This window comes from Trichechus manatus, unplaced genomic scaffold (genome assembly GCF_000243295.1).
Source record: "Trichechus manatus latirostris isolate Lorelei unplaced genomic scaffold, TriManLat1.0 scaffold00128, whole genome shotgun sequence".
Lineage (NCBI taxonomy): Eukaryota > Metazoa > Chordata > Mammalia > Sirenia > Trichechidae > Trichechus > Trichechus manatus.
Window position 1 is genome coordinate 4070502 of NW_004444064.1, and position 13569 is coordinate 4084070.

At 53.5% G+C, this 13569-nt stretch overlaps 1 protein-coding gene across 2 annotated transcripts in view; it reads left to right on the top strand.

The window, feature by feature from the left end:
• Positions 1 to 10468, top strand: part of SUMO3 (small ubiquitin like modifier 3) — a 10880-nt gene extending 412 nt beyond the window's left edge. The window contains exons 2-5 of one of the 2 annotated variants that reach the window (XM_023739060.1): positions 1582 to 1689; positions 3267 to 3395; positions 7367 to 7438; positions 9009 to 10468. In XM_023739060.1, the coding sequence (XP_023594828.1) occupies positions 1639 to 1689; positions 3267 to 3395; positions 7367 to 7438; positions 9009 to 9101 (345 nt within the window). In that variant the 5' untranslated portion in view covers positions 1582 to 1638 and the 3' untranslated portion in view covers positions 9102 to 10468. The remainder of the gene's footprint in view (positions 1 to 1581; positions 1690 to 3266; positions 3396 to 7366; positions 7439 to 9008) is intronic. The other variant, XM_004384846.2, reaches the window with a different exon arrangement.
• The last annotated feature ends 3101 nt before the right edge of the window (positions 10469 to 13569 follow it).

Here is a 13569-nt window from a genome sequence, read left to right on the forward strand (position 1 = left end):
GTGCGCTCCCCTCCCCCGCCCGGCGGCGACCAGGGCGCGCCCCGCCTCTCGCCGTGGCTCCGGGACGCTCCGCCCCGTCTCGAGCTCCGCCTCCGGGATGCCCACCTCCAAGCCCCGCCCCCGAATGCTCCTGCCGGCTCCGCCTTCGGGACGCTCCGCCCCGCTTTAAGCTCCGCCTCTGGGACGCCCACCCCAAGTCCCTCGACCGGGACGCTTCGCCCCATTCCAAGCTCCGCCCCTCGCCCCGCCTTTTCAACTCTGTCCGAAACCGCCTCCCGGGTGGGCCTAGGACTGGGGCTTCCCAGAGGACTCGCGGGCCTGAGGGCCCGGGTGACGCGTAGCGCTTTGCGGACCTTGGCTGCCATGCCCGTCCCTAACTGGGACCGTCCTCGCCAGACCCTCCTCAACCAGACTCCTTCTACCCCCGCTCGGATCCCCTACGCCTAGTCTCCTTTGCACGGAACCTCTTCCCCGCCGGGATCCCCTGTCAGCTTGAACCTCTGTCGCCTGAGCCCCTGTTCCCCTTCGTGTGCACGCGGCGTTGTGTCTCGGGGCGTCTCTGCGCGGTATTCAGCCCTCTCACTCCAGCGATGGACCTCCTCTCTCTCCAGGGGTCGCCTCCGGGCCGGGTCTCAGTTCCGCTCAGGCTCAGTGCGCGCTACGGAAAGGGGCGGCCCGGACCCGGCTGGAGACCCTCAGGACAAAGCCACCGCTGGGGCGCGCGCCCAGAGTCCCGAGCGCGCCACTCCCGAGAGAGGCCGGAACTCCCGGTGTGCACTCCCGACTCCTCATCACGGCTTCCCCCATCCCCGCCCCCGTGTGTGCTCCCCACTCCCCTTCAAGGCCCAACCCCCGTGCGCTTCCCCCATTCCCCATCACAGCGCACAGGGTGTGCGGCCCCCACTCCATCGTGAGCCACGGTGTGGCCCCCACTATCCACCAGAGCTGCTCAGGGTGTGCGCCTCACCAGCGGGGTGCAGGAGGTCGTTTGTCCTGGGGGAGGTCTTGCCACGTAAACTAGTCATAATAAAAAAGGAACATTTCTGAAGCGGTTGGGGTCTTTTTTTTTTAGCGGAGTGGAAGATCTGTTTAGCTGAATGCTTTGCACATGGGTTTTCTCTGATCGCAGCCTGGGTCTGGGGATGGCCATCCTGATTTACAGACGACGAAGCCACAGCATGGGGCAGCTGGGACAGGACTGAGCATGCCTGAAGTCCAGGCACCAGGGCCTCTGTGGACGAGCCATTTCCACGCAGAGTTGGAGAAGCGCATCAGAGCCCGGGAGAGCATCCTCTGTCCACTAACCGCTGAGCAGTTTTCCTATTACATCGGGATTCTACCTCAACAGAAGAGTGTTTTCTACAAACACATCTCGTGGCCCCGGTTGTTTGAGTACCTGTTTATTCCAGGCCAAATTTAGGTGCCCTTTCTTAGTGATATTGTAGGTGCTTTCCTCCCGATGACATTCAAATTCAGTGAAATATGTGTGATGTTTATTTCTTCAGAGATGTTTAGACTTAACTCTGCCATGTGGTCGTTCTCTGAGGCCGTTTCTAGGTGAATACACTTTTGTTTCTTAAGTAATTGCAAGATGGTTCCGCTGTTGCCGCCTCCCCGGCCCCTTCCTGCTGCCCCTGGATGTCTCGGAGCAGCGCTGCCTCCCTGGGCCTGGGGAGGAGGAAGGACAAGGTGAGGAAGGAAGCTGCTCGGCCAGGCGGAGAAGTTCCTGCCTGCCCCTGGATTGCTGACTGTCGAAACTGTGGTGGATTTTTCAGTTTTTCTTTTTTTCACTCACATTCCTCCCTGCGCTAGAGAGGAGAGGCCTTCGGAGGGTGCCAGCTGCCCGGTGTCCACAGCGAGGGCTGCCTGCTGGCCCTCTGCCTGGTTGGAGCCACTGCCCTGCTCATCTGTTGTTTTTTACTTCTGGTCCCTACTTCTGTCTGCCTTGAACACAGCTTCGTCTTTTCATTAAAGAATAAAAGCATCCCCGTACTCCTTGGGGAGGAGAGGGGTGCTCACAGAGGCACCCCTGGCCTGTTCTGGCCAGCCGCTTGGGTGACCCTTGCTTCCATGGCCCAACTTCCAGCACACGTTAGTCCAGGTCCCGGGAGGGGGAGCTGGTGCCTTGTCTGAGCTCGCCAGTTCAGTTGCTGTGGCGGTCCGTCACCCTGTGAGTGGGAGGAGGCTGCTGGCCTGCTCACCCTGGGCTGGGGTGAGGGCAGAGCCACCCCATGAGTGCCGCCCTATGAGAGGACACCCTCAGGCCCACTGCTGGGTCATCCCTCCCTGGGCCATCCCCTCTGTGGGCCATTCTGAGCTGCCTCCAGCGGCCTGGGGCAGTGCCCCGCACTGAGTCACCTTCTCGAGGGTCAGCCTCGCCCTTTTTGTCAGACAATAAGTGACTCGTGGGCTCCTTTATTCCAAACGGTGCCAGATAAATGAGGTGGCCCTGTCCTTTGAGAACTGCAGTGCCACCATCCTCCAGGATACTCCTGGGACCTCGCTTTCTGGTCAGACAGAGCGGCCCCGCGTGCCCCCTGCCCCTCAGCAGGAGCTTTTTGTATCAATTCAGGTGTGTTTCCAGGCAACCAGACGCCCGGGCATGTTACTGCCCAGTAGCTTTGAGTTTTCCATGGATTGTGCAAGGATAAACTATATTTTGGATTATCACTGTTCAGATGAAACTGTTTGAAAGGAGAGGCTGCGCGAAGGACGGTTTCCCTTGGCCCTGGCTGGTTCCAGCCCAGCTGGATGGCGCCTCATGAAGACAATGGTGGAAGCTTCACAGGCTGGATCACATCAAACAGCTCCACTGTGCCAGGGTGTTCCTGCCAACCATGAAATCATTTGTTCTGTGTTTGTTTTACTTTACCGTTCCCTTCTAAGTTTCTGTACTCTGTGAATGTGTGTGTCTACTAGTTACATTTAAGAGTAATTTTAAAAGCAAAGGTGGATTTTCTCTAACTCCCTGCTTAGATTTCTTCAGCAGATTGTTCCTTTGAGCTAAGGCCCTGTGAGGAGGACTCTGGATTTGCGTTGCATTTAGCGTGCTTTCTCGCGTAGGGATATTTAACTAGGAGAGTTAAAAGTAAATTCTATGCAAAAATAAAGCAATCACATGAGCTACTGTGAACTGGTGGAGGATTTTAAGAATTAGGTCTGTTTTAACGATTTAGAAAAATGCCCAACAGTTACCTCAGAAGTTGCCTCTTCGAGCCTGGGTCTTTGATGAGGTGGTTCTGAGGCGTGGCCCCTGTTTCTTTCAGGAGGGAGTGAAGACAGAGAACGACCACATCAACCTGAAGGTGGCCGGGCAGGACGGCTCTGTCGTCCAGTTCAAAATCAAGAGACACACGCCACTGAGCAAGCTGATGAAGGCCTACTGTGAGCGACAGGTGGGTGTTGGATACGCCAGGCAGCCTGCCCGCCCGCCCGCCCACTGGCGTGCCTCTGGGGCCTTGTCGGAGACGCTGCCTTTTGCTTTAAAGATTGACGGTGACTGATGTCATCAGGCAGCCGGGTGGGGCTTGGCCTCGCTGCCCCGCCTGCGTGGTGAGCCGGCATCCACCGGTTGTTCACTGGGGGTCCCCACGGAGCGTCCTTGGACATCCTTTTCGGCCCCTGTGTGCTGTAAAACTAGTGGTTGCACCTGGAGGCTTGTTCAGACTCGAGTTCCGTTTCTGTCCCTGGCCGGACCACTTCCCAGCACGGTGCCTTCTCTGCCTGGTGGCGTTTCTCTTTGGTGTTGGTGACAGGTGCTTAGATCTGTTAGTTCATTAGGAGTCACAGAATGGAGAGTTCTAGCTCAGCTCTAGAGTTCTCTTCACAGAGTAGCTGGAACACGTCAGTAAGGAGAAGCCCTCAGTGGCAGTTCAGGAAAAGCAGGAAAATACTCGATTCGTTCCCATTATTTACCAGTTCTCAGAGTAATGAGCTGATTCCACGAGCATCCCCCAGAGTGACCGGTTAGACGTATTTCTAATGATCATTACCTTTAGTGCCATGCTGAACTCATGGATTATCTTATTAACGCTCAGGTTGACTCACTGTTCGTGTGCGGGCCCTCCCAGTCCACTCCTGTGTCCTCTGGCTCCAGCGCTCTTGGGCTGCTCCCTTGCTGTCTGTGTGACATGATGTCCAGCTCACTTTCCGTACTTCTCCCCCAGCCCTGCACTCCCTAGGCCCTTCCCCAAGGAGCCCTGCTCCTCAGAGGGGAGGCGGCATCTCAGCTGGTCTTCCTTTAAGTGCTTGTGGATGTTAAAGGGCCCGCTGTGCCACCAGGGCTCCGTGTCAAAGGGCAGGTGCCCTTTGATGCCGCCCTCTCAGCTCTGAGCAGTCTTGCTTTAGGATTTTTGTTTTATAAGAAACGTCATGGTTACATGCTCTCCTCTTTCTCCTCAGAAGCGTTCACTATCAACCCTTTGATGTTCTTAGTCTGTGCTGCTTTAACAGAAATACCACAGGGGGGTAGCTTTAACAAACAGATACTTATTTTCTCACAGTTTTTCAGACTAGAAGTCTGAACTCAGGTTGCCAGCTGTAGAGGAAGGCTCTCTGTCTGCTCTGGGGGAAGATTCTTGTTTCTTTTAGCTTCTCTTCCCTGGTTCCTTGGTGATCTCCATGTGGCATCTCTCTTCCCCATCTGTGCTTTCTTGTTTTTATGCCTGATCTGGTCTTTTAATATCTCAAGAGTGATTGGTTTAAGACATATCCTACACCGTCTACCCTCATTAGCATAACAAAACTATTCACGGATGGGATTACATCCAGATGCATAGGGGTTAGGACTACCCATTGGCTCTGCTGGAGAGAGACCTGGCGATCTGCTTCTGTAAAGATTGTGGTGGTTAGGTGCCGTCGAGTCCGTACTGACTCATAGCGACCCTGTGTGCGACAGAACGAAACCCTGCCCGGTCCTGCGCCATCCTCACAATCGTTGTTATGTTTGAGCCCATTGTTGCAGCCACTGTGACAGTCCATCTCATTGAGGGTCTTCCTCTTTTTCACTGACCCTCTGCTTTCCCAGTCATGATGTCCCTCTCCAGGGACTGATCCCTCCTGATAACATGTCCGAAGTACATGAGATGAAGTCTCGCCATCCTTGCTTCTACGGAGCATTCTGGCTGTACTTCTTCCAAGACAGATGTGTTCATTCTTTTGGCCATCCATGGTATATTCAGTATTCTTTGCCAACACCATAATTCAAAGACATCAGTTCTTTGGTCTTCCTGATTCGTTGTCCAGCTTTCACATGCGTGTGAGGCAACTGAAAACACCATGGCTTGGGTCAGGTGTATCTTAGTCCTTAAAGTGACGTCTTTGCTTTTTAACACTTCAGAGAGGTCTTCTGCAGCAGATTTGCCCAGTGCAGTTCGTCATTTGATTTCTTGACTGCTGCTTCCATGGGCGTTGATGGTGGATCCAAGAAAAATGAAATCCTTTGCCACTTCAGTCTTTTCTCCATTTATCATGATGTTGCTTATTGGTCGAGTTGTGAGGATTTTTGTTTTCTTTATGCTGAGGTGTAATCCTTCTGTAAAGATCACAGCCGAGAAAACCCTACGGGGCAGGTCTGCCCTGTCTCACGGGGGTTGCGGTGAGTTGGAATCAACTCGAAGGCACCTGGCAACAACAGCATCAATTCAGTCCGTAACGCTTCTCGTCATCGTTTGCGCTCAGACGTTATTTATTTCCCTGTGTGAGAGACGAGGATCTAGCTCTCTGTGCCCTACTGTGCACACGGCCCGCACACGCCGTGCTTCTCTCTCCCTTCACACCAGTACTGCGCTCTCAGCGTGGTGTGGGGACACTGCTCACACGGCCTGTAGTGGGCTTCGCGCACTCCTGACCCTTTACCTGTTGGTGTGCGTCTTTGGTTGCTGTGGTTGCCGTGTGTGTGATCCAGGCCCCCGTCAGCCTGTCATCCCCCGTCGCCCTGACATGAGTCCCTTCCACGGAGTCAGACACATCCGGTCGCTGCCACCTTTTGGTTTGGTTTCTCCCAGCATCCCTCCTGGACTCCCTAATTCTGTCATGATTCTTGGTTTCCAGAAGTTCTTAGTTCTTTGCTGTTCTTTGAATATCCCTTTTTCCCCCAGTAACAACTTCCTATTTCTGGATGTAGTGTTGCTCCTTCCCGCCCCACGGAGGTTACCGAGTCCTTCCTTTTTCCTGTTTCCCCCACATTCCTTTCCTTCTTCTTTGGTTTGATCTCTGACCTGTTGACGCCTTTCCGTGAACAACCTCGGGGCCTTGGCTTGCTGGAGGAAGCTCTCCGTGCCTGGGGAGTGGTCAGTGGGCCACACAGGGAGTGAGCTGCCGGGATTGGTGGGTGTGGAAGGGCTGCCAGGTGTCTGTGAGTCTGTCTGGGGTCACTGAGTTCCAGGGGCTGGGTCCTTGAGGCTCCTGCCTGGGCTGTACAGCAGCTGTCCGTGTCCTGGGGGGCGCAGCTGCAGGGAGATGAGGAGACGAGGCTGGCGGCTCTGCCCCATGTTTCCTGGTGTCTCTGAGCCCAGACCTGAGTCCACATCTCCTGAAGATGGGCCTCTGTCCCGTAGGAGGGACAGTTGCCAGTCCTCTTGGGGCTGGGGAGGGCCCCGAGCTGGGGGTCTGCATGGGAACTTCCAAGCAGTTGTCCAGAACCAGCTGCGTGCTGCATCTCGGCCTCTCAGATGGAGACCCTCCTGGGCTCCGTGTCCTGGTGCCCCCACCCCGCCCTGTCTCCTCCGGGTCCAGCTTCCCTCAGGCTGCCCTGTCCACTGCTCTGTGGCTTCAGGCTCCTGACCTTGTCTGTCTGTCTCCTCTCGTTCCCTCTGTCCTGTTGTTTGTGCCTCTGTGTCCTTGACTGTCACTGAGCAGAGATCAGATTGGAGCCAGGGTATGAGTTTGAGTTCCCTGTCTGTTGCAGTGAGATCGGGATGTTCTTTTGATGAAATGGTCACACTCCCCGGGATGCCAGCGGACAGTGCAGCTCCTTCTGGATGGAGCCATCCACCTGTCTCGCTGCCCTCTCCAGGCCCAGGTCCCCACTGGCGCTTTCCAGATTTGTGCGGCCTCCCTATCAGAGCCTCCCTGCCACCTGACCTGTTGGTCTTTGGGAGTTTTTTAAAGGGGGGAAATGGTGGTGTCAACAATGTAGAAATTCTGCTCAGCTTCTGGAGGAGGCTCAGGGCAGAATCGAGGAAAGGGGTGAGTGGCCAGAAGACGCTGAAGACGTGATTTCTGAAGCTGTTTGCGTCGGGGCCTCCCGTGGCCGATTGTAGGTCCACGTGTCAGTATTTATCGCTAAGTGGATCATAAGTCAGTATGTTGTGAATTAAGCTGTGCTCTCCAGAAATGTTTGCTGATAATGACTTTCTCTTTTCAGGGCTTGTCCATGAGACAGATTAGATTCCGGTTTGACGGGCAGCCAATTAACGAAACAGACACCCCAGCACAGGTATGAGAGCGGTCTTTGTATACATTCAAGGGCTACCTCTGATTTGCATTTGAGTACCCTAGTTTGAGAATTGACTGATGCACGTATAGAAGTCTTTTGATTATTATTAGATTATTTAATTTTGAAGTTAAGTGTTTCAGAGGAGGTAAGCATACGTCGTCCAATGTCATCCTTCATGTTGGAGAGTGGCGCATGCCTGCTGGTGTCCCGTGTGCCCCTGGCCGTGGCGTCCAGGGTCAGGAACGAGCAGAAGCCCCTGCCAGCTTGCCATCTAGACAATGACTTCGCAGTCTTGGTCCGTTTTTGGCTAAATTACTGGCTGGCTTCTTGTGCCCTGTAAGCGTCTGTGCCCTGGGCCGGGGTGGAAGGGGAGCGTGCAGCCACCCGGCAGTACCCGTCATGTGCTTAGCAGCCCGTCTCCAGCACACACGCGGGAAGGGTCGGTGTGTTCTGTCCTCGTGCAGCACAGTGTGGGGAAAGGAGCTTCCCGCCTGGAAGGAGAGGCCTCAGGCTCCACAGCTGCTCTTCCTCTCCCTGCTGGGTGACCTCCTGGTTAGACCACTGAGTCTCGTGGAGTCCGCTCTCTGTCAGTGAAATGTGCCTCCTACCTGTTTTCTTCTCCGTTATGGAGCTGGGGGAATATTTTTGCAAAACCCCAAAGGGCTAAATGTAAAGAGACTTGACTTCTGCCCACTGACAGAGATCAAATCCTGCTAGTGCAGAGTAAGGGGCTGTAGGGAAGCTCCGTGGAGAGAGGCAGGGGTGGGGGGCCCGGGGGTCTGGAGCAGGAGGCGAAGGGCAGGGGCTCTGCAGCCCACCCATGCACCGCTGCCCACGCCTGAGGACATTCCCGGGAAGCACTGCTGCCGTCAGCCTCGGTCCATCCCCGTGTGGGCTAGCGGAGTTCCCTTTGTTCAGAGAATGGGGCAAGATCAGGGTGGGCAGTTTTGCTCCCCGCCGTGTCAGAAAAGGAGACTCAAGTGGGACTTGCTTGCACGTCTCTGCCCTGGTCTTCGCAGGAGAGGGCAGGGTAAAGGGGAGCCCGCGGTGGACCCCTTACTGTGCTGGCCGCTTCCGTGGCTTCGGGCTTCACAGGGGTGATCCCCGGCGCTCCGTGGAAGTGCCGTCCCCGGACAGCAGACCTGCCGCCCTGTGACTGTCCCAGGCGGCGTGGTGGTAACTGGCCCCGTGTCACGTTGCCGTGGAATCCGATTCCGTGGAATTTTCAGTTAACGATTTTAGACATTTCCGTGTATTTTCTAATGAGGCCCTGTTTTTCTCTTTGTCAGTTAGGGTCTGAAGATTCTGTCGTGAGTTTCGTTAGGGGAAACTCGGTGAATAAACAGGGCTTATTGTGAATCCAGAGTAGACGTCGTTTCCCTGCGGGTTACGTAGGGAGGAAGGATGAGAGCGCGGAGGCGTGAGACGGCGCCGTCTGCCGCGCAAGGCAGGCCTTTCCGCTCACACCCGCGTTCACTTGCGCGTTTTCTGCCCCTGGGATAAACAGGCCAACCGGAGAAACTAACGAGCCTTCCCTTTCTCCCTGTGCCCCTCGCAACAACCCTGACAGCTGGAGATGGAGGATGAAGACACGATCGACGTGTTCCAGCAGCAGACGGGCGGCACGCGGGCGGCCAGACGCCTCTCAGGATGCGGCGTCTAGGGGGACCGTCCCACGCCCGCGTCACCTGTCCTTGCATTTGAGATCCAGTAGTGAACACGCCAACACAGAAGAGTCTGCGGAAACTCGAGGACCGTCACCAGATCACTTTCCTCTTTCTTTGACGTCCTGGGGTGCAACTCACACTATCTCTGCAGGGATTAACCCACAGCTGAGATTGGGCCAATACAGATCGCCGTCTGTGTTTAGCTAAAATGAGTGGCGAGGTTTTTTGGGTCTGTTTTTTCCCCCTGCTGTAACACTTCTCCTCCAAGCCTTGTGACCTAACTGTCCATTTTCAGTGTGCAGATAGAGACCTTGCCCCCCGGGTGTGGTGACCCCCGTCCCCCCACTGCTTCATCCAATCATGTAGATAGCTCATGGGCACAGCAGTGGGTGCTATTCCTGGACACAGCTTTGGGGGGCCCGGTGGGGGTGAAAGACAAAATTTCACTTGGTGTTTGTTGTAGGCGCAGGTTATTAAGTTTTAGCTAATTACTGCAAATTTAAACTCTGGCAGAAGATGGTAAAGTCGAAGGGGAAATCCTGGGAAGCCTCTTAAGAGGGAGGCAGAGAAGTCTTTCACGAGTCTGGCCCCACGGTCCCTGCCCCTCAAGTCTGTCCCCATGGGGCTCTGTGGCCCGGGGTCCCCATTGCTCAGTACCTGTTGATTAGTGCAGCAGGCAACAACTGCAAAACTCAATTGGCTTCTCCCCTTTTCTCGTAAAGGAGAAAATAATTACCGCAGCTCCCATTTGCTAATAGTACTGTGGCCTCAGATGTCTTCTAGTGTTTGCTTCTGATGAATAATGATGGTCTCTATGTAAGAAAGCAAGACGAAGTATCGCGGAATCCGCAGTTCTCTCGTGTACAAGAGCGACTCCGAAGTGTGGTGATGGATGAAACCCATGGAAAGATCACTTCCTGTTATTCTCACGGAGGTTTGCTCCACTGCTTCCCAAATATGTATCGAATTTCTGCATTAGTGTGGTGATTTCAGTTCTGTGAACTCTTCGGGATTTATACCAATTAAAAAGTCTCATCGTTCTGCCTGTTGCTCGTCAATGAGGGTTTATCGCTGCTTGACGGCCATTCTCTGCTTTCTGTAGTCACCTGGTGGTGTGACAAATGACCCGTCATCTCCTGCTTGTTTGAAATCTTGCTGACAGTGTTCTTGTTTTCTTTGCAGTTTGCTGTGTGGGTCGGGTGGGATGTTTGTTGGCTCCGTTGTGTTTATTCACCAATTTGTACATTATTTGTTGTCCTTTACTACTGTAAACAGTAAATATAGTTTGGTATTCTGTCTCTTGGCTTCTGTTAAACACTGCCTCTGAAGGCTGGGGACGCGTCCGTCACAATTCAGTATCTGTGTGACACTCAGAGCACTCAGAAACTTCGATGGAAAAGCTCGTCATGGAGAGGTGAGGTGATTACCCACCTGCAGCCCTCCTGCTGGGCCGTGGTCTCCCTGCCGAGGGGCATGGCCTCGCTCCTCACAAGGGTTCTGCTGGCTTCACGTGAGACTGACTTTCCTCTCCTGGTTTCCGTGTCAAGAGAGGGTGGTTCAGAGTAGGTAAATCTGGGCTTTTGTCTGGGGCGTCTCAATTTTTTTTTGGTGTTTGAATAGAAGACTTTTCCTTTGTACAGTGGACAGTCTACTCACTTGCCTGTGTTGAAACAGAAGTGAGCTGGTGCTGACAATTTCTCAGCACGCTCTGCTGTCACAGCACCAGAGCTGACAGTGCCAGGGCTGTTCGTTCTTCAGCTGAAGTGAGCACAAGGTGAAAGCTCAAGGGCACTGGCGACACCGAGCACATCCATGCTGGCACTTGCCTCTCACCACAAGACTGTAGGGGTTAAATCAGAGCACGTTATGGAGCTTGAGTGACTTGCCAGATGCCCTGGATGGTAGGAGGGGAGGGGTGGTTACAGCCCAAGCCAAGGAGCATCTTCACTTGTGTAAGGAGAGGCGGGTACCTGAGGTGCCGTCAGAACGGCTGAGGGTTGACTTGGCTCGGATTTCCACCAAAACAGCAGCAGAGGAAAAGCGGGAGCTGGCCCTCCGAGGTGTCTTTACCTTAGGGACTCATGCAAGTTGTGCATCTGGGATAGTAGATCTGTTAGTACTGGTATTTTTAAAAACGTTAAATTGCATAAACCTAATTTACAGAATCTATAAGTTAAATTGGTGCCTCACGAAGATATGCCCTATTTATCCTGTTATCCGTAACCTAGTGTGCCAACCAAGCCTTTACCAGTTGTAGCACTGAAAGTGCCACATCCTGGGAACCCCCTGAGTCCCAGGCAAACTGGGACCATGGGTTCCCTGAGCTGTGCTACACAGATGCTCAGGTTGAGAAGTGTCTTGGTCATCTAGCACTGCTCCAACAGAAATACCACAGTGGATGGCTTTAACAAAGAAGTTTATTCTCTCACAGTCCAGTAGGCTACAAGTCTGAATTCAGGGCATCGGCTCCAGGGGAGGGCTTTCTCTCTGTCAGCCCTGGAGGAAGGTCCTTGTGAGGCATCTGTCTTCCCTTGGTCTGGGAGCGTCTCAGCGCAGGAACTTCAGATCCAAAGGACGTGCTCTGCTCCCTGTCCTGCTTTCGTGGTGGTATGAGGTCCCCATCTGCTCGCTTCTCTGTTATATCTCAAAAAAGATTGACTCAAGATACAACCTGATCCAGTAGATGGAGTCCTGCCTCGTTAACATAACTGCCTCTAATCCTGCCTCATTAACATCATAGAGATAGAATTTACAACACATAGGATAATCACATCAGATCACAAAATGGTGGATAACCACGCAATACTGGGAATCATGGCCTAGCCAAGTTGATAGACATTTTTGGGGGATACAATTCAGTCTATAACATTCTACCCTTTGGCCCCCAAAATTCATGTCCTTGCCACATGTAAAACACTTTCACCCCATCATATCATCCCAAAAGTCTTAACTCCAAGTCCAAATTCCAAAAATTGCTCTTCATCTCTGAAATCTAGAAGTTACGTGCTTCCAAAGTACAATGGTGAAATAGGCACAAGCTAGACATTTCCATTATGAATGGGAGAAATTGGAGGGAAAGAAGGGGTAACAGGCACCAAGCAAGTCAGCAGAAACACACTACATTAGCTCTCAAGTCTTGAAAATAATTCTCTGTTCTCTGAGACCATTTAGGCAATGGCCCTGCCCTCCAGACTCTGGGTATTGGCCATACTCCCTGGATTCTGGGTGGCGGTTCCTTGGGCCTCGGCTTCAGCTCCGCCTTCCAGGCCCACTGGAATGGCAACTGGTCCCTCGGCTTTGGGCGGCCCCATTCTCCTAGTCCATCTGAGTGGCAGCTCTACCCCCTCAAGTCCAGCAGGTCCCATTCTTCTGCCCCTTGGGCATGGCAGCCCTGCCCCCTCAGCTTTGGGTAGTGGATCCAGCCCCATCCAGCTGGCACTGTGAATGGCAGCCCCACACACCAGAACTGAGTTGGTGAGGATCTGATTCTTTGAAACCTAGCAGGCCGTGGCTCCAGCCTTTGAAGCCCCAGAGGCCATAGCTCCATCCTTTGACACCCCAGAGGTCGGGGCCCTACCATTTGAGACTGAGGCATCCCTGCTTCCTGTGTTCCTTGTCTCTTTAGTTTCTGCTTCCTGGCTTCTTGGCCTCTTGGGCCCTTGGGCTGGCCTGGCATCCGCCCTGCTCTGGCAAGTGTTCCAAAGCTCTTTAGCTTTACCGATAAGTGCCTGGAGGCACCCCACTCTGCCAGTAAACATCAGCTGGAAGGCACTCAGCTCTCTTGCTCCATGGGTTGGCAAGCCTAGTTTCAGCAGTAAGTGCCCGGAGGCACCCCACTCCTCCAGGAAGCCTCCTTCCTGAAGGCAGTCAGCTCTAGCTCCGTGAGTTGGCTTCAGCACTATCTCGCGCTGCCAGTCTCCTTTTCTCTGTTGCTGCTTGTCTGCACAGTCTCTGGTGTTACAGCTCTCCTTGCTTCCTTCTGAGTCCTCACCAGAATTGTCTTTCTTGTCCATAATTCCACCAACAGTTCCTTCAAGGCAATCTAGGCTTTTTACTATTAGACACATTAAAACTTACAGCTTTGACCCCTTGTCTTAGTCATCTAGTGCCGCTACAACAGAAACACCACAAGTGGATGGCTTTAACAAAGAGAAATTTATTTTTTCACAGTAAAGTAGGCTAAAAGTCCAAATTCAGGGCATCAGTTCCAGGGGAAGTCTTTCTCTCTCCGTCGGCCCTCTCATCAATGTTCCCCTGGACTAGGAGCTTCTCCGCACAGGGACCCTGGGTCCAAAGTACACGCTCTGCTCCTGGCACTGCTTTCTTGGTGGTATGAGGTCCCTCTGTCTCTCTGCTCACTTCTGTCTTTTGTATCTCAGGAGATTGCCTCAGGACACAATCCAAATTTGTAGATTATCCTGCCTTACTAACACAACTGCCACCCATCCTCCCTCATTAACATCA